This window comes from Stegastes partitus, unplaced genomic scaffold (genome assembly GCF_000690725.1).
Source record: "Stegastes partitus isolate 25-593 unplaced genomic scaffold, Stegastes_partitus-1.0.2 Scaffold3, whole genome shotgun sequence".
NCBI lineage: Eukaryota > Metazoa > Chordata > Actinopteri > Pomacentridae > Stegastes > Stegastes partitus.
In genome coordinates, this window is record NW_007577734.1 from 1,483,743 (window position 1) to 1,510,558 (window position 26,816).

Genomic DNA, 26,816 nt, shown 5'->3' on the forward strand with positions numbered 1-26,816 from the left:
TGGGATGGTATAGGATGTCAGCAGGATACACTAAAGACTTGTTGCTCAAAAGAATTGCTGCTAACGTCTTGGTACCTGATAGCACAGGACACCTTTACGGATCTTGTGGAGTCCACTACATAGAGAAAATTTTGGTGAAACAAGGGACCTTACACAGTATTAGGAAGGTGATTTTAAAGATTAAATACCATTTACTTAAAATTGAAATTATACGACTATTGTAAGACGATACAATTTTCAACCATTTGCTGATATTCTGTTGGGGTGCACTTGGTTTTGTTGCAAGTCTGTTGTCTGAGACAGTGGGTCCTGTAATGAGAGACTTACACCAGTCCAAGTGGGAGTTAATTTTGCTGTCCGAGAAGGCGCTGCTGTAGTATTGATAATAGAGATATGTTGTAATGCAGGTATTACATCCCAAGGAACACAAACCTGGTCTTGTCCAAGATCAAGAAAACTTGGAGGATAGCAGTAATGTGTGCTTCCACCTAAATGTCAGATGGGGTAATGACAAGAATAGCATGACATCATCAGCATAGTAATAGAAGTGGAGAGCAGTATTTCAAATAGGAATTCACATCTAAATGAGAGCACTTGGAGAGCAGGAGGAATTTTAATAGCACCCTCTCCTTGAGGCTGGTGTACGTTCCATGTTGCCAAGTACGATGGGTCCTGATGATATAAATGTTATCATATTCTTGAATCAATGTGAGTTAGCGCCGGCCTCTCTGTTAACTTCTGCTAGCTTTCAAAAATTTGTGTCCATTCAGCATGCTTGTAAGCGTAATAGTGTACATGCTTGGCAGTGGTGTGCATTGATGGAATAAATAGTTCCAAGTGGACTAGAAAGTGGTATGATAACAATTATGCATCTTTGGTTTTTGCAGCTTTCTGTGTGCATGTCCACATAGTACTAAAATGAAGACTTAATCACAGTGCAAAGTACTTTGAATAGTCTGTTGTGCTCATATCAAGTAAACCTTTATTTTGAACATGCAATTATAGTTTCCGAATTTAATTATTTCTACTATACAATGGTAATCCGTCATGGCTGTGGTTGAAAGTTCAATCACACCAACTAAATTTTGATGTTAAGGAGGTGTTTTGCTGCTTTCAAGTTATTTTGTAGGGCACTGGGTACACCACCAATCTGTGAAACTTGTGGCCGAAACAAGTTTCTGCCTTGAGAAACTTTTCCAATGACAAATTTTAAAGTTTGAAAAATACAGTAATGCGAGTTCAGAAGTTTGTCTGTAGTGTCAAAATATTGCAAGTGGTTTTCTGTTTTAGCCTAGCTAACTGAAATATTTACATGTTGCATAACATTACTTACACAAAAAGGTTGCAAACATAATTACAGTAACAAAATAATTTAAATCTTTATTTGGATTGACAAAAATGCACAGAAATGTAAATAATGTAGTCTAATTTAACATTTGTCATTTGTTGTTGGTTAAATAATTTCCCTCAAAAACATGTTATGCCTTTTAGATCAAAATGAGTCCTTAGCATCTAGAAAAGCAACAAATGTCTTGTATTTTCATTAAACAGAGTAACAAGAGTGACTCAAAAGTGCGCAAGGGCAGCTGTAGTCATGATAAAAGGGATTCTTTCAGCAGCAGCCATTTTGTGCTGTGGGATTCTCTGCAAGCAATCCATCAAAGGGAAAGGAGTGGGGGAGGGGAAGGTGTCAAGTAAGCTAGCTTGTCGAGTAATCCAAACTCCTAAGTCAGGAAATGTTAGCTTTGTTTTTCCAGTTTTCACAGAAAACAATGTGTATGCTCCTCATGGCTACTTTCTGCTCTTGCTTGAATGTGTGTTTTAGACAGAGAGGGAAAAAGCATCTTGAAGCATTGGATTTTCCCTTCCTTAAAAACATCATCATTTTTTGACTTATTTCCGTGTTAAAAACCTCTGAGAAATGCTGTGTTTGGACAGAGACATAGACGGGATTTTGCTACAGACACAGAAATTAAATTTTATCGAATAGCTCGAAGAGAATGAGCTTCTCTTTTAAAGCCAGGGGTGGAATATCTCCCAATTTAAGAAAACTTGAATTCACTAAGAATGTTTCCTGTTCAACATAGGCTAATTTGGTTTTGAACATATAACTACAGAGCTTGCTTGAATTGTTCAGACTGCTTTGGTTGCTGAGAACACCCTTCTGCTGCAATGGTTCAGTCCATGCTGGGCTGTAAAACTCCAGCCAGAAGCAGACTGCAGGTGTGGGGGAGGGGTGTTGACGCTTTGTGTGAGGCTGTGCACTTAAGTTCTAACCGTGCAGTGCTAGCTATAGCTAGTTTATTTGACTTAAACTGTAGCTGCTCCAAAGATGGTCTTTAGGTAGTCAGTTTTACCAGAAAAAAGGGAGCAGCTGCATGCAGATATTTCAATTCTGCAGTTAATCAAAATTGTTTTTATATCTGTCTTAAGGAAACGTAGGTGAACTTTATTTTGCATCCTGTTGGTTTTTTTTTTTAGTGTGCTGGTTAACATGGTCTTTTTCCATATAGCCATGATACAATCCTCCCTCAGCTGCGCATGGCTAAAGAATAATCACCATGTGCTTGCTTGATTCACATGGAACCTCCTGGTTTTGCCCACCCCCACCCCTTCCTACTTTTCTTCCCTTTTTTCCTTCTACTCTGCTCTCGCTGGTCTCCACTTTTATAAAAGAGAAGGAAAAAACTCCACATGCGTACAAGGTTTAGGCAATGATAAGCTAAGAAGCAGTGCTTTTAGACTATTACTGAACAGTTTTATTATGTTTTGAGAGTGTCTCTCCTTTGCATTTTTTTTTTTGTTGTTGCCATGTTGGAATTGTTCTCCCTAAATGTTCTTTCTAGTTCTCAATTGTCTACTCATCACACTAAGATTTTACCAGATATAACAGTGGTCCAAAGTGTAGTCAAATGAGCTATTCATTTAATTGTTAGGAATAATTTCTACTGTGGATTCCTTTGGTCTTTTATGGAAGTGAAATTTACAATATTATGTAGAAAATTATATTTTGTGCATAGTTAAACGTTTCAAGGAAAAATACCATCCTGACTTGATGGAAAATGGACACGCACACAAGGGAATGTCACAGGAAAGATCAATAATCAGTTGCTGCTTAGAATAACTCAAAGTCTTTGTTACATCTTGTTTCCTTTATGTCGAATAACTGCAAACGTAAAACTGGTCATACAGGAAACCATTGAAAAAAATAAATGAGGTAGGTGGTAAATTGTACCTGATGGGATTCAGTTTATTCCAGGCAATCGGTGAGCTCCAGCCAGAGGCTCAAACTGCCTCCACTGTCGCACAAATAATGGCACTAGAAAGCAGATCTGGACTGTATTATTACAGATACAATCCGGCATTTCTTGTTTCTCCGGCTAATACCACAAGATTACATCTGCTTTAATGGAATTGTTTTATTTCAACAATATTAAGAATCATATATCCACAGCCCTGAGGATTGGGATGTCACTAAGCTACAACGGTTGCATTAAATCTATTCATGTACCAGTTTAAAATTAGTCAGTCTTACTGCGTTCTGTTTTTCCCCATTAGAAACATCCATCTTAATACGTTCTACATCTCTCACCCTGTTCAGGCTCTTGAGAGACTGGAGTCTCTCCTAGCATGCACTGCGTTGAGGTAGAGTGTCTCCGTGTATTCCAGAGCTAACATCAGCTCACTCACTTTCACACCTCTGGGCAATTCAGAGTTTCCAGTCCACCTGACTTGCATGTCCTTGCATTGTGATTGGAATCTGGAGCTCTGAGAAGAAACAAAAAAGGAAAAAACATGCAAAATCCACAGAGAAGCCACAGTGTGATTTAGTCTGGGGTTAGTAACATGTTTTTATACTTTAGATTGCTCAGCAAAAAAAAAAAAGACCCCCAAACTTTCTAGATAACCTTCATCATACAACCACTGCTTGTAACAAGGATGTTTTTGGTGAAAAGCAATTGACAAACTGGTGTAACAGTTATAGAAGTTAGATTTATACCTCCTTTAGGGGACTCGAAAAGATTTGCTTTTGTTTTATTTTGCTTAATATTCTTGTTGGTCAGTGTAGCTGAAATTAAACATCTAGGTGAGACTTGTGCACATAGGAATTATTTTCAGTGATGTGGTGGTGCCGAAGCATGATAAGAGCTTGTGCTAGATGTAGCAGCCTGTAAGAGCTCAGTGTGGCTGCGCACAGCAGACCAGGTGGCCATTTTAGTTTCACTGGATCCAGATGCAGGCAGTGAGGGTGGGGGAAGGGAAGACTGCGCACCGTGCGCAGTAATGTTGGAATGCAGGCTCTGCTATCACGGGCTTACATCTTTTTTTCCACTTAGTATTTAACCTCTATAGAGAATGGAAGCAAAAAAAAAATCTGTTTGGTTAATCAGAAATTAGGATCAAATCCATTCTTAGTTCCTAGCAGTTGCAGACAGCTAAGTGTCAAGTTTACTGTTTGGCTTACTGGTTGAGGCATGTACTGCAGTCTGAATGAGAAAAGGTATTATTTCATCAACCAGTTATTAAGACTCAGGCTCATAAATCATTTTGTAGTACTGCTCAGAACTCATTTGAGGTTAAAAAATGAAGGTAATTGGCTTTGTTAACTCTTCAGTCATAGCTCATGTGGATGCTGAACACTGAGCATGTGGGCTCCTACAACTATAAACTCGAAGCCAGCATTTAGAGGTGATTAAAAAAATGCAGAGATGATGTTGATTAAACCTTATAAATGTGCTGTTCTCTTAAGATCCACGTATGTGTATGTCTGCAGATAGCTGTACTCGTTTTTCTTTTTTTGTGGGCGGAGTTTGTTACATGATCTGCTCCTGTCTGTATTCGGCATGCTGTTCGCAGCAACACTGGTGGCCATTTTGTGTTTCTGCAGTGGCAGAAAGGAGGGTTGGGCAAAGAGTGCACAACAAGGCTTTATTTACTCTCACAACAGGGCTTTTGATAAAGACAGGTGAAGGTTGCAAATGAAGTAAATTATTTATTTTTTTTTTTTTTTTAAACATTTCTTTTTATTTTTTTTTGGAAGAGTATTTCTGAGTCTATTTTGGGTCCTAACTGGTCAGATTACATTAAATTCAGTTTTGTTTAAAAAAAAAAAAAAATAATAATAATAATCCACTAATGCAGGATTCACTTCATAAAGTAGCAATGCATTACGTGCATTTCTCCGTTTATGTTTCAGGTGGGGGTTCTTTGTTCCAATAAGGAAAAGGAACCACCCCTGTGTTGGAATGGTTTAGTCTGTTTAACAGCAGCCCTCCCTGCTGTGGGAGAGGCTGGGCAGATTGAGGCTGCTGACTGTGTCAAGCTGTGCTCCAATTTTTTGCTGTGGGCAGCTAGCTTGAGTCTGTGTGGCTAAAAAGCGCTTTTTCTTGCTTGGAAATTTAAAGCATGTTTGAAAAAAATACTTAAGATGAGATAATCTTTTAATTTGCAATGTGGTAATTAATCATAGGAAATACTTATATTCATCTTTCTGAGAAAAGTGTTTATTTGGTTTATATTGACCTGCTTTAGGAAAGTATATCGAAAGATTTCAGCTAAAAAAAAAAAAAAAGCCTAGCAGTAGAATTTCAGATTTTGTGTGGCAACCAAATAAAGCTTATTGCTTTCTCATTATCCAAGGCTGTATCTCTACTTTGACTATTCAAATACACATTGCAAAAATGTTTTTGTCTTTATCTTTTTTATTTTAAACGCCCCACCCCCACTCACTCCCCCTACAAGAATGGTACAGTCCATGTTTGAGTAGGAAAGTCTGTTCTAGAGAGAGCAAGACTGTGTGTGTGTCTGTGCGTGTGTGAGAGAGAGAGAGAGAGAGAGAGAGAGAGACAGAGAGAGAGAGAGAGAGATTGCAGCTGCCTCTGAGTTGAATGCGTTGTGGGTGTGCAATTTAGCGCTGGCTGTGTGCTGCTAGCTTAGCTCTGACTAAAGTGCATGTTGCGCAGGTTTGCCATCTTAAGTTGGTTTTGTTTTCTTTGCTGTTTTTTTTTTTTAAATAGCACATATCATGAGACATTGTCTGTTATTTGGTTTGCCAAAAGCCTTGAAGATGACATTATTTAAAAAACAGATCTTTTTTTGTTTTTAGTTGGAACAGCCTGAGCCAAACTCCTCCCCTTTACCGTTGACCTTTTCTGTGGCTTTTTAAGTCATGCTGTCCTTTCATAAGCCCAAGAAATTATTCATCTAACCTCCAGTGGATAGCCTCAGGTACCCCTGTAAAAGATCTTTCCCATTATAATTTTGTGTAGAATTGGGGTTTTTTGTTTGTTTGTTGTCTGTTCATCCAGTTTGCTCCCGTTAAAACCAGTTCTGCAAGAAATGAAGATTGAGCCATTTGGGGTTAATAGTGCAGACTTATTTTTTGGTCCACTTTAGGTGGCAAATTTTAAGTCGCAATTTCCTTTTTTTCAATAATAAAGTCAGAAAGTGAAATACTTAATAACTTGTGTTTTTCTGTACCGTTTTGGATGTGGTAACACAGTGGAGCAAACAACATCTGTAGAGAAGCTAGAATGTGTATCAGGAATAACTACACTTTTCGCTCTTATAACAAAAGGCAAAATTCAATCAAACTTTAAAAAACATCCGTGCCATGGTTTTTTCTCAGGTCTTGACAGATACAGCAAAGATAAGCTCAACTTACCACTGAAAAGGAAGAGCAGTCACTTTCAGAATGTGAACTTTATCAGCATTTTTTTTTTTTTACAATTTTTAAACTAAGTATGATTTAACCAGTTTATAGACAAACAAGCATGAATCTGTGCTTCAACTTTTTGAAGGATTTCATCATTTGGGAAATAAGTTGCCCCATCTTTTTAAGGAGATTTCTGCTTTGCGTGAGTGTGTCATAGAGACATACCCTTGAACTCTGAATATGCTGACTGATAACTGTTGACAAGTATTTGGCCTCTAAGTCTGCAGTTCACCTAAAAGCCTTTTCAGTTGAGATTTAACATGATCTTCAACTGACCTGTGAGATCATATTACAACCTGACTAAGGTCCTCTGTACCATGGACCACAGTGGCCGAATCATTACAGGAACAGTAGCAGTCTAAGGCTAACGTGGTGCTCAGCTCAGCGGCAGCGAGTGCTCAATTTATTGCACATAGCACCTCGGGTGATCATTATCTATGTATGCAGTAGAGATAAAGAGTCAGAGGAGGCAATATGAGTTTCTCTGAAAGGGTTTACATTTTTATTTACATGAAAATAATGGATTGAAACACAACTTAACATCTTTAACTCAGTAGATGGTTAATCTTTTATGTGCAAAACTACAGTAAACAGCAAATACTACACTCCATCAGTATTCTTTTGTCTTACAGTGTTGTCCTTGACCTTTTTATCATGAAACTTCCTTTGCCTATGATGTTATTTTAGAGCCGCCCCCCACCCTTTGTCACAATGGTTCAGTCCATGCTGGCTGTAGATTTCCATACTGTGGACTAGTTTGTGCTAGAGTTGGGGGATGGGTGTTGCTAAGCAACAGTCTGTGCAGTGTACTTCCCCTCTGTCTGTGCGCTGCTAGCTAGGGTTCATTTTGATAATCACCATGCTGCACTTTATAAAATGCTGTAGACTTGATTTGAGTACGTATGTATTTGTGGTACCTGCAAATACAACATGCACTTGTGTCATCAATAAGAAAAAAAAAAGTAATTTTTTAACATATCATGTAATGCAACCCTGCTTTTTCCTGTCAGGAGCTTTACCTGGCTTTTCTTTTCAAAGGGTTTACGTAAAATCTTTTATAGGCTCATTTTGACTGTGCACCCCATGAATACCATACCATACCCCTACATGGAACAGGGTGGACTAGTCCTAACAGAGCCCCTCCTCCTTTCTTTTATGATCTGGTGCTGCTGGCTTCTCAGCCGTTCCCTGCTCCTACAATCAACAAATGCATTGAGGGCCTCAGTCCCACACATCCTGCTAAAGGTTGACATTTTTTGATTTCGAAGCATGTTTACCAGTTCTCTCTATCATTTAAATTAAACTCAGTTTTTCTCATTGCAGCTAAACACTTTTCTCAAGGGTAGCTTGAGATCCTTTTTGTCCAGTAGCTATGCTAGTTGGAGAAGGTAGAGTTTTGACTTTTTAAGGTTTGTATTCTGTTTTACCAGGAAGCATCCATTTCAGGCAATACTAATGGCAGATAGTTTACTATGAACTCTGACTAGCTAGCTGATCATCAATGTCAGTAGAGACATTTTGTAACCTGCAGCACTGTGTGTGATCTAATGGGTATGCGTACTTTTAAAAGCATTTTTTGTTGCTGATGAATCTCATCTTTAGGCTGAGTAACAGCACTTACACAGACAGTACAATGGCACTTTCAACATATTAGGTAGTTGGCAGGTCAGAAATGTCACACAGGTGTAAAGCATCTTCATTGCTTACAATTATGAGGGGATGCCATTACTGTTAAGTTGTATTTTTCAGAACTCTTAATGCAATTTTCAGCAAAATGTTACTAGCATAGTACATGTGATGTTTGAATTGTCTTTGCCAAAAGTGGGCCTTCCTGGTTCAGTTGCTAATGTACACAATCAGTGTTCACTGAACATGCTGTTTCAAATTTTTTTGTTCATGCTGTCCTGTTGTTCACTCATGCACAGTTCTGTGAGTGGAAAAAAACTGTTCTAGTATTTTAAGAATTACAAATGAACTGATGACCATATGTCAATACTGATTCATTAAAAATGTTTTCATTTATATCAATACAAATCTAGCATGTCAGTCAGGAATCTAACCAGTAGTAACTGGTGCCTCATTGCAAGCATGTATTACAATGTGGATGCTGTTCTTGGGAAGCCAACATGTTTTGCCAAGTTGTGCATGAATGTCCATGTAGTGTATCACAACCAGAAATGGCTCATTGTTTGTGTTATTGATTACGTTTTCCCGTGTCTTCAGAAAAACCTTCAATGATGCATGTTGGGAAAATTTTACATACTGCTAATATCTGGCTGTGTCTTCCACATCTGAACCAATAATATTTTACTTTTTATATTTAAAGGCAAAGTTTGGAATTTTTTTTGTAACTGTGAAGCAGGAATGCCAAATATTTTTTGCTTGGCAGAGAAGAATTTTTTTAATGTATGCTAGGCTATTTCTAAAAGCTTAGAAGACATTGCAACAATAAAATACCATCCCTCCCTTTTGTGCATTGCCATTTTTAGATAGCTGATTCTAGTTTAATCCTCTGGGTAAAACATTTGATGGAAGGTGGATTCTTTTTGTTATGACAATGACAAATAATCCACCTACTGTGAACAGCAGTCAGTGAATAGTGTCTCAGCAAATAAGTACAACTTGTGTGAAACAATGTTATGTGGTGAAAGTGCTCAGACCCATGCACTTTCACTTCAGACATTAGACTTTCATAAAGGTTTAGGCACAAGTGAGATTGTCTTGATGATATCACTGCTGTTCAAGTAAATAGTTACTTACAAATGATGTGGCTTTTGGTGACATAGCCTAAATGTGACATTAAATGCCACACCCAGCCAATGCATCCTCATCTGACGCATGAAATGATTGTTTTCTGCATTCCTCCAAGTTAGGTACAGCAGACATTTCATTCACATAGCTGCAGATAACTCTTAAAAAGAATATTTTGACCGAGGTTATATCCCAGTGGTTTTATAGTCAGTGTACATATAATAAACTGTATATATATTCTTAAGAAAATTGCTTTAACCATAATTAGCTATGTTTTTTAGTTTGGATTATAAAAGTTTATCAGTTGGAAAAATGGAACGCAAACATTTACATTATTTTATTTGAGTTTTACATTGGATTAATTAACATTTTGTTGATACATTTTTACATTTTGTTTACTATGCCAGTTTGCTGAAGCCCCAGGCTCAACAGAAAATTCTCATTGAGCAGGGTGGTGCTGAAACCTGATACATCTGACAGAAAGTCCTTTTCAGCTAGCTACTGAGATCTCAGCCTGGCAGCAAACAGCAGAGCTGACGGCCATTTTGAGTTTTCTGCACTAAATCGAGGCGCAGTAAATGAGGCCGTAGGATGGGGGAGGGGGGTATTATGCTCTGCGCAGTGTGCAATAACATTGGAATGTGAAGTGTAGCAGTGATCGTGCTCGCAATTTTTCACCGCTCCACATGTTTTTTTGTATGAATGCTGACTTTTTCATTATGCTTTTTTTTTTCAATTCAAGTTTTTAAGCAATTGTACTTCAATGTTTTCCCTCTTGTTTTTCCAATCAGGACCTTATGGTCATTGCAGGAAGTGTGCTGGCTGATGTGAGAACAGAGTAGGAATAGCTTACAGTGGTGAGCACGTACACCAGCATCTCAAGGTGTTGTTCAGCTTTACAATGTCAAGTATACGCTCAGTGCAGAACAGTCCTTGCATTTTTCCACACAATCGTGGCAGCCTACTACAAAATTAGACATTGCTGGAGACTGAGGCTGTTTGACATGATTTTGTCAGCTGCAGTCTTCCCAAGTCAGCAATGCAGTACCAGTAAAGCGAACCAAGTTTACAGTGTAAAACTGAAGCAGGTTATTGGTCTCACCAGACCAGGTTTTAAGGGTTGCATGAAATATTACTGGCTTTACATGTTGAGTTTTCGAATTTAAGCCAATAGACAGATTTAATTACATACCGGTTCTACTAATTGAATATGTCGGGTTTTTGTTGTGTAATCAAAGTAAACTGCAGTGGCTGCACATTTTTGAGCTCACTATCATATTAGTCAGTAAACTGATTTGCGTGAAAGCCTCTTTTCTGTAGTTTGACACCTTTCTCTTTGTATAGTTCAGACAGGCCACTTCCCTGTTTTGAGTCATTTTTCCTCACCTTTATGTGTGTGTTGGTTAGCATGTCGCGTCACTAACTGGGTTCTTTTAGCTGATCGTCTCACTAGCAAGTACCCAGTTACACACCTGAATCATTTTTCTGTTATACCGCATTATTGTTTTTGTTGGGAATTTAGCTTTGTCTTAATAATAATGCTGAATACGAAAGAACATCAACAATACTAAATTATCTAACACAAACGTATCCAAAACATCCAAGAGGCGTTCTCATATTATGTTGTAAAAATTGAGAGACAAGTAGTCAGTATTGATGTCATTTTACATAGCAGAAACAAAAATGGAGATAGAGAAATGGGGTTGCGTCATAAAACTTTGTTGTAGCATTTTGTAGGCATGTGTAGTCTGGCTTTAAGAATTGTAATGAAATCTGGCTTATTTTTTCTTTTTATGTCCAAATGGCTCCACTGTATCGTGTGATTTTAATATAATAGCAGATATACATCAACTTAATTGTGCCTTCAGTTTAATAAAATTCATACTGACACATCTCCTTTCAAAGCTAAAGGCCCAGTTGCTGCTCAAGGGATAGAGATAGATTGCTTAATTCAGTAGAGCTAAATTTAGGGTTACACTCTCAGTGTGTTAAAAGGAATAATGCTAGAGTTCCTAAACATTTTCTCTTTTTCCCTCAGGTTGTCAACGAATCCTGTGGTAAATCCATGACCAGGAACCTTTTGGCTTGAAGGTGAGATAAAGTTAATTAGTGTATGCATTGCTTGTTACTTGATACCATAACACTTTTTAAAAATTTGATACCAAATGTAAAATGAAATTTATAACTGCAACAGTTTCCTGCAAAACGCAGCTTCATTAAATGTATAATTTGTTTGACTTCCTTAAGAAAAAAAAAGTATAAACCACCACCTACATGTATGCGTATCAAATGACTACACACGAAATGAATACAACAATTACATTGTTTGCAACAATCAAAACTATGTTCGGAAAGTCCTTCATGTTTTGCATAACCTCTTTCCTGCTGCCAGCACAGCCTCGATTTCTTTGATCTGATTCGCTGAGGATTGAACCAATAGAAAGATGGGGAGATGGGAGGAAGGCTGGGTTGCTGCTGTTGTGAACTCAATGTCATTTTTATTCACTGGATCGTGGCTTAGATAAACATAAAATCTAGAGGTTAATCAGAAAATTATGGCCAGGGGTTTGTCAGAGCAGTTGAAGCTTCTTAGACTAACATGAAAAAGGGTTTCTGGTTGACTGAGCTGCTCCTTAAATGTTGTCAGTATAGGACAGATACAGTAGTGTAATCAGATAGTAAGGATCTGTCTGATTTGGCTTGGGTAGTAAGTCAAATTTGTAGCAAAGAAACAGGCTGTTACGGAACCGACCAGTTCGGTATGCAGACATCTGTGACAGAAGAACCTTCTAGAAAAGAACAAACAAGAAAGCCAAAGAGCTCTACAGTGACCTCTAGTGTTTTCTCTGAAACTGTGCAGCCTTTGCTTTACTATGCAGTGCGAAAAGAACAGGACGGGCTCATAAGCAAAACAGGCAGTGCGGTTCACTGCGGCTCTAGATCTTTACTAGTCTCATCATGCCCTTTGATTGGATCTAATATCTCCTTGTCATTCCACAGGCAGCAATGGAAGTTGTTGTGACAGAGGAGAAGAAGAAGATTTTCCGTGCTAGGAAAACCATGAAGATCAGTGATCGACAGCAACTGGAGACCCTTCACAGCACTTTGTTGACATCGGCTCCAGGTTTGTCCAACCCATCTCCACCTCCTCTAATGAATGGCACGCATAAAGAGGATGGACAAAAAGTGGGTGACAAAGAGCAAAACAACATTTCGGACTCAAACTCCCCACGTGCCGCATCACCAGGCTCTCCAGCCTCTCTGAGCTCTCCTGCACCATTCCTCTCCCTAAATCTGTCTCCTTCTCCAGCCTCCTCACAAAGTCCAAAAGCAGAGGAAGAAACTACTTCTCCCACGTCACCATTCCAGTCCATAAACTTTGAATTGAAAAAGATAGAGGACGAGGAGGAGGTTGAGGTGAAGAAAGATTGTTCACCGTCCTCTTTAAATGAGTCCGCTACACCAGCATCAACAGAATGTAAGGAGCAAAAGGAAAAGGACACTGAAGCGATCCCAGCAGTGGAAAAGAAGGAGGTAAATGTCAAGAAATGTTTCAGGAATTAAAATACAGTTGTATTAATTCTGTTAGTTAGGATAGATTGATAATCGGAAAAACATTCAATTAATTATCTGTCCATGCTTTTCCTCAGGAGAAACCGACTAAAACGGATGACCCAACTGTGGATTCGTCAAAGGATCCTGTTAAAGGTTCAGTTTCATGCTCGCCTGTGCCACCGCCCGTATCTGAATGCACAGAACCAATGGATACAGATAGTGACACAACAAAGGCCACAGACCCTGAGGTCTCCACAGCCAAAATAAAAGACGAAAAGCCTTCCTCCACCAAACTTGCCACTTCCGATATTTCCTCTTCTTCTTGTCCTTCCTCATCTCATCCAGCTTCCTCTTCATGTACGGATCGAAAACAAACATTGGAAATCAAAGAGGATAACATCAAAGACAAGGAGAATGACAAAGCAGATGTGAAGAAAGGATCAATATATGAGGCTAAGATGGAAGTGGACTCAGTGAAAGTGGATCCCAAAAAGGAAAAAAGTGAAGTTCGACAAACTACAAAGCCATCTCGACCGTCATCCACTCCACCAACAAATACAGGTATGAGGTAGTACCGTGAGATAGCTACAAAATAGTTGGCTCATATTGGTAAACAAAGTCACAGAAATTCAAAGGGAAAAGGAAACAAAAGCAATTTTAGGTGGTATTATATTAACTTGGACAGTTTATATAACAAAAAAATGGTCATATTAGATGCTGTGCTGACCAAGAAAACAACTCGGCCAGAAAGTATATCATGCATAAAAGATTAAGACCAATAAATGGCAAATTCCGAGTTCTAATCTGTGTTTGTCTGTTTTTCCGAAGCAGCGCAGGAGGAGAAGAGCTCGACCTCGGGACTAAAGCGCACTTTATCGGAGGGTTATGAAAAAGACGAACAAACTGTGAAAAAAGAAGGGAAGAGGCCCAAAGTGGAGCGTGAGGAGCTGGAGGCCCAACTGGAACTTAAAATTACTGCAAAAGCAGGCAGTCACCATAAACTTGGACAGGTTTGTGTTGAACTGTCTCTCTGCACTTTTCCTTATATTTTTCTGAAGCCTGAGAGCGAATTTTGCTTAAGTACAAGACATTTCTTCAGTCATTTCTTAACTTTTTGTCCCTTTCCCTGTTATTCTCTCTCAGATTGTGCAACAGCTAGTGGATGAACGATTGAGGGTCTTGGAGCTGACCATTTTTGACAAGCATTTCCAAGACTTGAAGGATAGAGTTGACAAAATTGATTGTGCCACTAAACATCAAACCGCCATTAACACACTCCAAGTAAGTACACTGTAACATTGTAGTGTGGAAGACACTTTCCTATATGTCGTAACATGCAGCATTGTAAGACGTTCTCCCCCCAGTTAGCAAGGTCTTAATCAAAAGTGTACTGCCTGTTTCCCTAAGGCCAAGATAGCTCGGCTAGCAAAAAAGTTTGGAGAGGCCAATCAGGCATCAGAGAACAAAAGGAAACAAGAGGTAAGACATGGTTTATCTTTTGTTTCTTGCTTAAATTTTTGCATCTGGTATGAAAGTGATATTGCCTGAGAAAGCTCTAAAAGCCTGCCATTTGATTTTCACAGGCTCTTGCTGCTGTTACTGCTGCTGCTGCCGCTACTGCTGCCAAGACTGCAACTGTTACAAACAACCCTCAAGCTCAGCGGTAAGTGTGTCCATGCCTAGAGCAATTTCTCATCTAGATCCTTGTCAACCATACTTTATATATTAACTTATGAATTTAGAAATGAGGTTCCCAAGGCTTTTTTTTTTTTTTTTTTTTTTGGAAGTGATGTTTATCGCTTCACTGCAAGCTCAGACCATTTTATCATGTGACAAAATATTTAGAGTTTTCAAAATTCGCAGCATCAGTGTATTGAAACATGTAGCCCTGAATCATACAGCAGTCTGTGCACTATGATATTTTGTGTGAATATAATTTGGCTTTTGTATGAACGTGACAATACCGGACTGAAGCCAGTACTACACATGGAACCGTTCACAGCGTGAATAGTTGACATTGTCCCGGGTTGCTAACTGTAAATAGTAGAAACTGAATTTAAAACAAATGGACAGAATAAAAAGAATCTTTACATCCTCCAAATCCATACTTTTCTGGAAAACAAGATTTCATGTCCTTCCTTCGGTTTGTCAGGATGAACTTTTTGAAACCCTCAATTTCATTCCAAATATTTCTTAAGACTTGTTTGGAATAAACAAACACACGCCCCAGTCTGTGTTTTGCACCTGCAAAGTAAATCCACGTGGGTCCAGGTCCTGAGTCTTGTGACGTTCTACAATGTGAAGCCTGAGCGTTTCTTCAGGCAGTGCAGAGTGTAGTTAAAACTGCACCTCTCCTCCCAACAGCGTGCTCCGTCGGCAGACAGTAGGGCCGCAGCCTGAGGTGCCCAGAGAGGGAGGGGCGCCCTCTGTTGGTAAGACTCCTGCACTGTCTGTCAAGATGGAGAAGGAAGAAGAGGAAATGGAGGAGGAAGAGGAGACGGACATGTCTCGCCATATTGCCATGGCAAGAAAACTGGCAGAATATAGTGAAGGAAAATGCAGAGCAGACATTAAACTTCGCACAATTTCTTCCCACTTGGAGAATGTGTTGTACCACAACTGCAAGAGAAGCTCAGGAAATCCCAGGCCTGACCGCTACGCCTCTTACATTTTCCGTTACTTAGTCCCATATGACGTCTACTGTGACTGGGTCGCAAAAGTCAACTATGTTGGATTACTGGGCAAGGAGGCACTGCCCACAAACTTGAGGAGGACAATGAGGATGTACATTGAGCGTCGATTTCCTGTGCTGTCTTGCAACAGATGGAGAGAGATCCGTGACGTAATCAATGAAATACTGCGAGTAAAGAGAAGACCGGAATTTTTTCGAGAATACGATGAGAGAACTGCGGTGTCATTTTGACACTGTTATGATGGCATAACAGAAGCATACTGGGACAATTGTCATTATACGTGATAGCAAATATCAAAACATTTTGTCTAAATACCACTCAATTACTTAGATCCTTTTCAGTGTTCATAAAATGGATATAATGTTAAAAGGATTTAATCCCTGGTGGCTTGTACCCTAAAGCTGTGGAACTGGCACCACACTTGAAAACCATGAACTACAATTAAATAATGATGAATGCTTTAAAGAAAACTCGGACATGCACTTTAATAATGAGTTGACGTTTTGCCACAAGCTGTTGATAGATTGCTGTATAAAATGGAATAAAATGAAATGTCAGCACCTTATATTCAGTCGTCATCCTGTCATGGACATATACAGCTTCGAGTGTCAACAACTCTAAGTATAAGCAATCTTTCTAAACAGGCCGGTCCGGACTTCCATGGAGGTAAAGCAGACTCCAACAAGTGTTTCTTCCTCCATCACAGCTGGTGAGCAGCACGGTTTTCTTTATGCTGGATGTTGTGTGGGTCCATTGTTCTAGATACCCAGTGGCACATTGATTTGCAGTGTTACTTCTCAACAGCAAAATTCTAGGTTTTCAGTCTTGGTCTTGCTTCTTTGCATGTGGAATTTGCATGTTCTTTATGTGTTCTGAGCAAAAGAATGCTTTCAAAGACCAACACCAACAATGAACTGATCTTACGAACAAGTATTGCCAGTGTTGCCAAATGCAGAGGACATGTGCCTTCATTAACATCAGTGCAGTAGTTTATTTTGAGTCAGTCCGACAGACTCTGTCCTGCTAGTGCAAATATACACTTGCCAACCATATCTGTGGCTGCTCCCCAATGTTTACTCCAATTGAGTTTATCAAAAACCATGTAGCCCAGCTGCCATAGAAAATTGTTTTGTCTCTTTTTTTTTTTTTTTTTTTTTTAAATAAAAAAGTGGGTTTTTGAGGCACATTAAAATTTTTTTAAAAGAATTATATATATATATATATATTTTAAAATTCTGTTTGAATGAATGGCTTGGGACTGAGCACCATAAACTGGTTGATGAAATCAGAAATAATTTAATGATGGACTGATGCATTGTTGGTTTTGTTCTGGGCGTTATTCACAATAACAGAAATACAGAAAATCACCAACCTTTTCCTTTTATGTTTTTCTGTAGATGTGTGGAAGAGTGTGACTGAATTTGTCTTTATGTTTGTCGTGCAATGTGTATTTACATTCGTTTTCCTCGTTGCATGCTGGAATAGGTTTTAGCTGCCTTAACTCTTACTGGCAATAACAATACGCGGATATAATGACTTGACTTTGACTGACTGAGTTGACTAAGTGAGTAAAGGTGCACAGAATACAGGTTATTTAAAAAATCTCAGTGATTCCTCTTGTCCCATCCTAAAACTTGTTTTCCTTTTTCCCCCAGCAATTTCAACACCAGCAGCTCTGCCAGTTCCCACTGCAGCTCCAGCTCCAGTCCCTGCCCCTGTCTCAACTTCCACTTCCACTGCAATGGTTTCACAAACCCCCATTCTCCAGCTGATCACCTCCACCTCTAATGCTGCCTCCACCTTGGCAACTGCCATCACCACTCAAAGTCCAACAGGCACCCTGCTGCTGAAGACGGCTCCCGGGAGCGGCATGATGGCTACAGGCCAGCCGCTCCTCATCCAGCTTCCTTTATCAGTGAATGGCCAGGCAGGAACGCTGGTCAACATCCCTGTGTCCTCTTTGTCTGCAGCCAGTTCTCTGAACAAGGCCAAAACCACTGCTTCCACCACCACCTTTATACTCAAGCCTGCTCCTGCCACTACCACAGCACCAGCGTCTGCTTCAGCTGTTGCTACTGTCCCAGCCCTGCAGGCCTCCACTGGTCAGATGTCTTCTACCCAGATCTCGCTTGCTCGTGCTGTGTATCAAGGGGGCGCTGGGGGAATAACTACACCGAATGCTGGGGTTTCTGTGACCACAGCCAGGACACCAGCTCAATCTGTCTCTGTAGTCGGAGCTATGTCATCAGCCTCATCACCTGCAACTTCTGGGCCAGCAGCAACAGGTTCCACTGCTCCAGGACCCCCACAAGGGACATCACTGACATCAAAGACAGGTGGGGGTGATGATGAAAGTACAGTAAGGCGTGTTGAGGTAAAAGTTGCTTGCTTTTACTTTTCCTAAATGTATCTCTAAATCAATACTTTCCTGCCTTTTGCAGACAATCAAGCTACCGGAACCACTCCATCCAAAGCAGCTGTGCCAGTAGCACGACCCAAAGGCTCTGTCATCGATCTCACCGAGGACGATGACGATGTACAAGGTAGGACTGAGCATCAATTCTTTCTGTTACCCATGCTTTATCATAGCACTTTAGAGTGTGTTTTCCATTCACACTCACACTCAAATGGTGATTTTATGATTTGATCTTTGTACGAACTGTGTTCGCCTTCAGGCTAATTATGTTCTACTGTATGTTCTTCAGTGACCGGAGTGAAAAGTGCCACGGTTACAACTCCTTCACCTACTGTCCGTTCTACCACAGTCGTCAGCATTCCCAACAGTAAGACCACCAAATTACATTGAGGGCATGATCAGGTATTTTTGTGCATGCATGAGATATTGTGACGAAAAAATAAATCAGTGTTTGATATTCTGCAAAAAAAAAAAAGAAATCCTGTTCTAAATTTTAAAAAACATCATAAACTTTTAATGAGTGTTTTACAATAAATTATGCATGTACTGTAACTTTTGTGTGTCCTCTGTTCTTAGGTGCAGGAGCAAGGTCATCTCCACTCAGCAATCAGAACTCGTCCAGCAATCCTCAATTGACAGTGCATCACCGCCCCCCACTGGTGAGGACTTACAAGTGAATTTTACATATTTCCCACTTATGTAGTTCTGTTATTGTATCACTTGTCTTTTAAGCCTTGTTAAGTATGTTGATCTCACGCTGGCTGGCCACCACAGTTGCTTGGTGTTTTCAAAAGAACAAGTCTCGACATCTGTGTCTCCTATGCAGGACTCTCCTATGAAATCCCGCACGGTAACCACTACTACACCAGCTCGAAGCTCCAGCATGACACTTCCTCCTCTTCCCGTTGCTCCCGCACCGCCACGTTTACCCCCCGAGGCCGAACGGACCTCACCTCCTCAACAACCTCAGCTGAAGCTGGTGCCGAGTCAGACCGGTATAGTGCTGTCCTGGTGTGTGGCAGAAACTGATCGGACCTGCGCGACTGTAGAAAGCTATCACCTTTATGCCTTCCATCAAGACAACTCTAGCAGCAATGCAGCTCAGCAGCACTGGAAGAAGATTGGGGAGGTGAAGGCCCTTCCTCTACCTATGGCCTGTACACTGACCCAGTTCCAGTCTGGCTCTACGTACCATTTTGCTGTTCGAGCCAAAGACATCTATGGGCGCTTCGGCTGCTTCTGTGAACCTCAGTGCACAAATGTCATAAGTTCCAGCTCTAGCTGAACCGTTAAGGAACAGAGACAATTTTTTGCCTTTGAACGTTTATGACTTCTTGTGTTAGGAAGTCGAATATTGTGCGTTGAACACATACAGTATCTGTAAATATCTCTCCACATAACAACTGGACTACTGACTGACTTGGAGAACTGAAGTGGCAAACAGTTGTTTTTGTCTGGTTCATTGTAATGTATTTTTTGTGACTTAAGCTGTTGTGTATATAATTGAATTAATTTTGCCCCTCTACCAAGTCAGATATTTATGTTGTCCTCTCCTGTTACTCAGACCCAGATCTTTTTTTTCTTTACTTGAGGATAGGTAACAGGATTATTCATATGAACTCAATTGCACAGAAATGTATAAACATGTGGTAGAAATGGAATGATAACTTTTGTAAGTTTTGTCTGGCAACCAGACTTTGACAAGCATAATAAAAGGTTTTATTAAATCTAGACTTTCTAAGTTTGTGGCACATTAAATATTCTACTGTTGAGTTCATAGTTCTTCACTGCAATTACATACAATGCCAATCTACCATGTGGAAACCAGCAGTGCTTTACAGAGACGGCACTGTGGGAGCAAGATGCAGAGATAACTGTGACAATTTCTTGTTTTACCAGGTCAAGTAGATTTATTTACATAGAAGTGCTTTTTATTTTTATTTATCTTTTATTGTGATCCAGAAATCTCACTCTTACAGCTCAGTGTCTGGCAGCCAGTTATGAACTTTAAAAGTGCCAACATTAGGGACTAATTATACGACTAATCCTCACTTGTTCCACACAGACAAGAGGAAGTCATTGTCTAACATAATTCTCATTTGCTGCTTCAACAGCTGTTTATTTTATGTGGAAATTGTGGATCTACAGATAAAAATAATGGCGACTTAATGATTCAAGATTCAAAGGGCTTTATTCTCATTTCAACCACATACAGCTGTACAGTACACAGTGAAATGAGACAGCGTTTCCCAGATCCAGAGCTGAAGTGGTAGCGCAAAATGCAGTGCAACAAGATAAAATAAAAATAAAAATAAGACAAAAAATAGAATAAAATAAAAATATGATAAAGTTAAAATATAAATAGAAATATTGAAACAGTAGTGCAATATAAAAAGGTAGTGCAAACGTACAATTTAAACACGGCAAACAAAACATTACAACACAACACAGACAATACAGCACAATGGAGGTAGTGTGTGTGTGTGTGTGTGTGTGTTTGTGTGTTTGTGTGTTAGTCCAGTCCTTGAATGTTTAACAGTCTTATGGCTTTAGGACCACTAAAGGGGGCTGCAGGCGCAGTTGGTAGCACTGTTGCCTCGCAGCAAGAAGGTCGCTGGTTCGCGTCCCGGTGGGGACGCCGGAATCTTTCTGCGTGGAGTTTGCATGTTCTCTCCGGGTTCTCCGGCTTCCTCCCACACAGTCCAAAAACATGCCGAGGTTAATTGGTGATTCTAAATTGTCCGTAGGTGTGAATGTGAGTGTGCTTGATTGTCTGTCTCTCAGTGTGGATAGACTGGCGACCTGTCCAGGGTGTCCCCTGCCTTCGCCCTAAGTCGGCTGGGATAGGCTCCGGCCCCCCCGCGACCCTAATGAGGATTAAGCGGTGTATAGATAATGGATGGACCACTAAAGGGTTATGCATTATCATGTATGGTAAATTTGCACATTGTACCATGTCACATGATATGGTCCTTTAAAAACTAAAAAGGATGCTTTTAATTTTCAAAGTGGTGCTAATCACAAAATCACTAGGTTTCTTTGGTGGTAGAGCAACAACACAAAAAATTCAATCTTTGGGTATGTCTACCTAAACTAATCAGGAGAAACACCGTGATACATGAGAAATAGGTGGAACCACTCAAGGATCTAGAAAGGTAGCATCTGCTTAGGATTTGGGTTAGTGAAACAAACCACAGCCCCATCAAAACCAAAGGTGAAACTAGATGTCAGAGTACCTAGTTCAGGGGTTCTTGCACAATAAGATTAGACAAACTAGTCTGAAGGAGAGTATGCTTGGATCTATGTCCTATAGTGAAGGAAACTGGACAGAGATTGCACACGGAATGGAGAAAACACGCTGCCACAAAAAAACAAGAAAGACAGACTGGGGTTGAGGCTCAGAAAAATCACAGAACAGAAATTTGAACGCTTCTGACAAAAGGTAATGCAGCCATTGGCAGTGGCCTAGCTACAGGATCTAACAAACAGACAATCTTACATTCTAAGGGCACAGTTTGAGGGACAGAACAGTCTATTCGAAGTATGGACGTAGAAAGGCAAGCAGAAACTGGCTCAGACTGAGACAGGTACATGTTCTGGCTCAGAATCAGGCCCAGGCTGGGACGTGGCCCCAAGCTCTGACAAAGAGGTATGTAGAGATCCTGACAGAGAGACAAGAACAGGGCAGAGGACAGAAATGGAGTCTGACATATATATATTCAGAGACAGAAAGAAAAGTAGATACTGGTTCAGGGATAGTCTCTTTCAGCGTAACATGCCCTGACAGGAACAGTGGCCGTCTGAGACAGATACAGCATCAGGCCCTGTCAAAGGTACAGGGGCATTGACCTCAAAGCAGTCTGACTGTTGAGGACCAGTGGAACTGAGCAGGTATGTAACAGAGACGTTCACTTCCAGTTAACTTAAAGTTGGCCCAAGGTAGACCAAGCAGACTGTAATAGAACGGAGTCAAGAGGGAGGCAAAGGAAGGAGGCTAATAAGACAACGACAGGTGGCAATGGGGAGGCTGGTTCCTGGACTGAGACATAACTTAATCCAGGAGTACTGCATCGATTTAACCCCCTGGAAGATGATGCCTGCTGGATTGGGTTCCGGAATCCAGGAGAGACTCCAGGAAAGCAAACCGATGAGAAACCAGAAAAAAGGCAGGCTAATAAATCAACTGGTGGCTTCCTAGCTCCCAAAGGCCAAGCACTGTGGAAGACGAGAGGAAAGTAAGTGGACACACCAGGGCAGTTAATGCACTACTGTGGACATTCCCAGACACAAGGGGACAAACGTTTTGAAGGTTTCCAAGCAAGACAATACCAAGCAGGGCAGAGCCTTTCAACTACATCAGTCAGTCATTGGAAAGTCACCAGAACTGACTCTTTCCAGGGTGACTGACACCAGCAGGACTGGAAATACTTATTAGGCCTCAGGCTAGCAATGCCATATAGGAGAATTGGCAATCATTGATTTGACTCATGCCATTGATCCATTGTTGTATGTTTGGGACAGTGTTACATTTTATTGGTCATAGAAAGGGACAGACCATTTTACTGATTCACCCTCGTGTGTGGAATAAGTACACCTCCTGAGTGCTACAGGTCATACATAAGTTCACTTTTTTTTCTTACAAAGGCCAATTTAAAAACCAAACCAGAAGCCACCCAGCTTTGGGACTTGGTTGGATCAAGGGTCCCCAGAAGCATAAAACGCATGGAAACTCATTGGAAAATGGAAGAAACATTGCAAAGAACTTCTGAACCTATGCCCTCTACAGAGGGGTCATAGTTGGAAGACTAAAGGAAAGTGGGTCATCCTTGTCACAGGGTGACAAGTATAGTGTGTGTGTGTGTGTGTGTGTGTGTGTGTTTAACATGCTCTCTCAGGATGCGCAACACGTGTGTGATTAGGTCACAGGTGTGGGTAGTTTGGGGCGCTGCTTTTCTTGCACTCTTTAGGTGACAGTAGAGGGGCATGAGGAAGCCAGAGAGCAGCTGAGCTGACGGCAACGTACTCACGGGAGGAACGCGGTGGACAAGTGCTGGTCAGACGGCTGTGACAGCACAAGGCATCTTGTCGCAAGTGTGGGGGACAGCACGAGAGGAGCGACGCAGACAGACCACGTACTTACCAGCCTGCCTGGAGTGAAGGAGCTGCTGCTCCCCCTTGGAACAGGTCGCCACATGCCAGAGAGGCAACGGAGACACACGGTGCAAGAGGGGGAAGCTTTGGGCAAAAGTGGAAGGGTGGGGACACGTTCCACCCTTCCTTCAGATAAGCACCCCTCTACTTACACTATTGCATATACTGGACAGGATATTACCGGTTTACCTGCTGAGGCCAAATTGTTTTATTAGGGTCCGAGCACTAAAGGGTGCGAAGACCCTATTGGAATTGCTAGGGTTTATTATTATTCATGACAAAGAAACGCGTTTTTGAGGTACTCAGCATACTCACACACTCACCAAACTCGCCACACACATCAGACCCGGTGAAAAATTTTAGAATTAGGGGGAAATACACACCTCAATAGCAAAATGGCTCAACAGCGCCCCCTACAGAATTACAAAAAATGGGCCCCCGAACACACTTCCACGTAGAGCCACTAAATTCAGCACACACATGTAACAACTCAAAACGCACAAAAAAGCCTCAAGAACACATACCCAAAACTCAACAGGAAGTTGGCCATTTTGAAAAAAAATGGCGGCTTACCGCTGGAAATTGGCCATTTATGGCCGATTTCAAAATTTAGCTCCTCCTACGGGTAGGTCGTACACAGTTGGAATTTGGTCAGCACAGACTACGCAATGTGGTGATTAAAATTTATTAAAACGCTCCGCAAAAGTCTGACGGTGTGGAAATGGCGGCCCGGGCAATTTGCATCAATGGCCATTTTGCCCATTTTTTTGGTGTTTTCGGCATTCAATGGAGTGCCGTCGGAAGGCCGTTTCATCTACACCTCCAAGATTCGGTGGGGATATGTAGCAGCTTGGGACGCACAAAAAAGTCAATTGGCACCAAGCCCTAAACCCAACAGGAAGTCCGCCATTTTGAAAAAATCACGGTCAGAATTTTGCGATTGTGGCTCATTTTTGATCCATTTTTGGCCATTTTCAAAATCTCTCTCCTCCAAGGGGGTACGTTGTACACACCTGAAATTTGACCAGCACAAACTACACATGGTGATTAAAAGTTATCAAAATGCTCTGCAAAAGTCTGACGGCATGGAAATGGCGGCCCGGGCAATTTCACCAAAAAGCCATAAAACGCCATACAATGGGATGTACTGTGTAACTGGCCTGCATGTGCTCCGACCGGCCTGAAACTTCACACACATGCTTCAAGTCACAGACAGAGCATGTTAAATACAAGTGGCTCAGTCGCACTCCCGTGAGAAGCAAGGACCCGACCAATGCCGCTTGCGACTTTAATTGTATTTGTTTTTATCCAATCAATTAAGGAAGCTACAACTTGGCTATCTCTGCCATCAGTTATTATATGGACAATTACAGTAATTTTTCGACTGGGTTTATTTTCCCTAAATTGCCGTGGATTTAATTTTTGATTGAGTGATTTATTTGTTTATTTCTGTCTGTCTTGTGTTGGACTCTTACTTTGCTGTGATTCTTTTATTTCGTTTACCCACCCAAAATTGTTTGTTCATGAATTGTCTTCAACAACTGGACACTGATAGGGCATTGATCACCCTGATGGATGACTGCTGTGCCTCTTTTTAAACTGATTGGCCCTCCATTGCACTGGAACTGACTGGAGGAGGATTCGCTTGGGAAGGCAGTGGGCAGACTGTTGGACTTTCTTTTTAGACCAATCTCCTGGAGTATCTTTTACCTATTTTTAAGACTTTTGTAATAAAGGACGATTTTTATGCAGTAAATCCTCTCCTGGTATTTGTTGTCTGATGTTTCTGCTCAACAGAAAACGGTGGTGTTGCACCCTGTCCCAGTCACCTCCCCATTCCGTGACATTGTCTTTTGGCAGAGGTCACTAGTGTAGTCAACAAAACTTTGCAGTCACAAGGCTGTAGAAATTTACCTTGTTAAAGGCTTTTGAGATTGTTGTACTGCTTTTGTTCTTAAGAGTCAAGTGGAGAATGGTAGTAATTTATATGAAAATAGAAAAAGCAGCAAAAAATGTTTTTTTTAAAAAAATTATAATAAAATAAATAACAAAGTACAGGACCATGGTGTGTTTAGTGTACTCAGATAATCACAGTATGTATCACACTACTTGTCCTCTTCAAGAGAGCCGATGCCACACTGACTGTCAGACTTTAGATTTCGTAGAAGCGATGCAGATTCTGTTCTGCTCATTGAATCACGGAATAGCTCTTGATTGCATTTTTACCACAGATGCATCAAGAAAATTTGGATACTTAATTATAATTTAATTTTATAATTATAATCATTTCATTTACAGTTTCTCAGGGGGCATATCTGTTAAAAATGCTTTCTGGTTTATTGATATACACTAGATTCCTAGATGGTGCACGTTCACTTGGCATGAGCCAAAACAACTTGTGTGTTTCCCGAGCTGTGGCCACCTGCTCATTTGTGTTTCCCTGGCAAGCCTTGCCTGTGAGTTCCCAGTCAGTTGAGGTTAATATTGTGAACATGCAAACAATAGGATGTCAAAGTTTAAAACAAGTCATTTCCTGTTGCCAGCAGGTGGCACTATAATGGATATTGGCATATGGATGTAATCAGGGCAGCACACTGATCAAACTTGGAAACTTTGAGGCAGATTGGAGCATGTACAGGACTGTTAGACAGCGCTTCCTTTTTGATGGTGAATTGTCAAACGTCAGGAGGCCACCATAGCCATGCCCTTTGACCTTTGTGGAAGACTTTGTCTGTGAAGATTCTCTGCCATCCAGGTCATGGTTATTCTCGTAGTTTATATGTAGCAACCGGACTTGTTTGACTTTTTTGAAGCAAAAATCTCACGAAGAAATAAAAATGGTGGACTTCCTGTTGGGTTTACTGTATTGCGCCCACTGACTTTTTGTCTGCCCTGATGTGCTACAGGTGCCTACCACATTGTGTAGATGTAGGTGAAACGTCCTGCTGTTACAAATTTTGTAGGGGGCACTATGGAGCCATTTTGAGACACACATTTACCATAAAATATCACATTTTTCACCAGCTCTGATGTGTGTGCAAATTTTCATGAGTTTTTGAGCATGTTCAGGCCCTCAAAAATACAATTTTTCTGAGCAGAGAATAATTCCTTTGATTCCAGGAGGGTCCTGTGCACTGTCAGTGCTCAGGCCCTAAAAACGCGCACGATAACCACAACACTGAGGAGGGAAATAAAATTCTAGTCCACGTTGTATTCTAAATTCAACACAGTGAAGCATCTGTTGACATGAGTTTAGAACAGGACATGGATGGAACTTTACTTAACTGCTTGAAGTTGCTTGTTCATACATGTTTTTTTGTTTTGTTTTGTTTTTTTTAAAGGCTAAAAGGACGTTTGCACACAGAATTATGAGGATGATGACAGAATTGGAAAGGATTATCTAAAGTTTGGAGTCTTGACTGCCTGCTTTTGAAAACATTAAGTCAAGGTAAGAAATGTTAATTAGAGGTTTGCTTCAGCTCTAAGCTCTGGCATGTCGCCTGTGGTATAAAATGAATGAGTTTAGAATACTGAT

General features: G+C 40.6%; 1 protein-coding gene across 4 annotated transcripts in view; it reads left to right on the forward strand.

The window, feature by feature from the left end:
• atf7ip (activating transcription factor 7 interacting protein) overlaps nucleotides 1-19,861 on the forward strand; it is a 32,005-nt gene extending 12,144 nt beyond the window's left edge. For 2 of the 4 annotated variants that reach the window (XM_008277291.1, XM_008277282.1), the window contains exons 2-14: nucleotides 11,505-11,557; nucleotides 12,467-13,000; nucleotides 13,117-13,582; nucleotides 13,850-14,031; nucleotides 14,165-14,302; nucleotides 14,429-14,500; nucleotides 14,605-14,684; nucleotides 16,359-16,423; nucleotides 17,370-18,050; nucleotides 18,156-18,257; nucleotides 18,420-18,497; nucleotides 18,707-18,789; nucleotides 18,957-19,861. In XM_008277291.1, coding sequence (XP_008275513.1) covers nucleotides 12,473-13,000; nucleotides 13,117-13,582; nucleotides 13,850-14,031; nucleotides 14,165-14,302; nucleotides 14,429-14,500; nucleotides 14,605-14,684; nucleotides 16,359-16,423; nucleotides 17,370-18,050; nucleotides 18,156-18,257; nucleotides 18,420-18,497; nucleotides 18,707-18,789; nucleotides 18,957-19,415 — 2,934 coding nt within the window. In that variant the 5' untranslated portion in view covers nucleotides 11,505-11,557; nucleotides 12,467-12,472 and the 3' untranslated portion in view covers nucleotides 19,416-19,861. The remainder of the gene's footprint in view (nucleotides 1-11,504; nucleotides 11,558-12,466; nucleotides 13,001-13,116; nucleotides 13,583-13,849; nucleotides 14,032-14,164; nucleotides 14,303-14,428; nucleotides 14,501-14,604; nucleotides 14,685-16,358; nucleotides 16,424-17,369; nucleotides 18,051-18,155; nucleotides 18,258-18,419; nucleotides 18,498-18,706; nucleotides 18,790-18,956) is intronic. The other 2 variants (XM_008277306.1, XM_008277299.1) reach the window with 2 other exon arrangements.
• The last annotated feature ends 6,955 nt before the right edge of the window (nucleotides 19,862-26,816 follow it).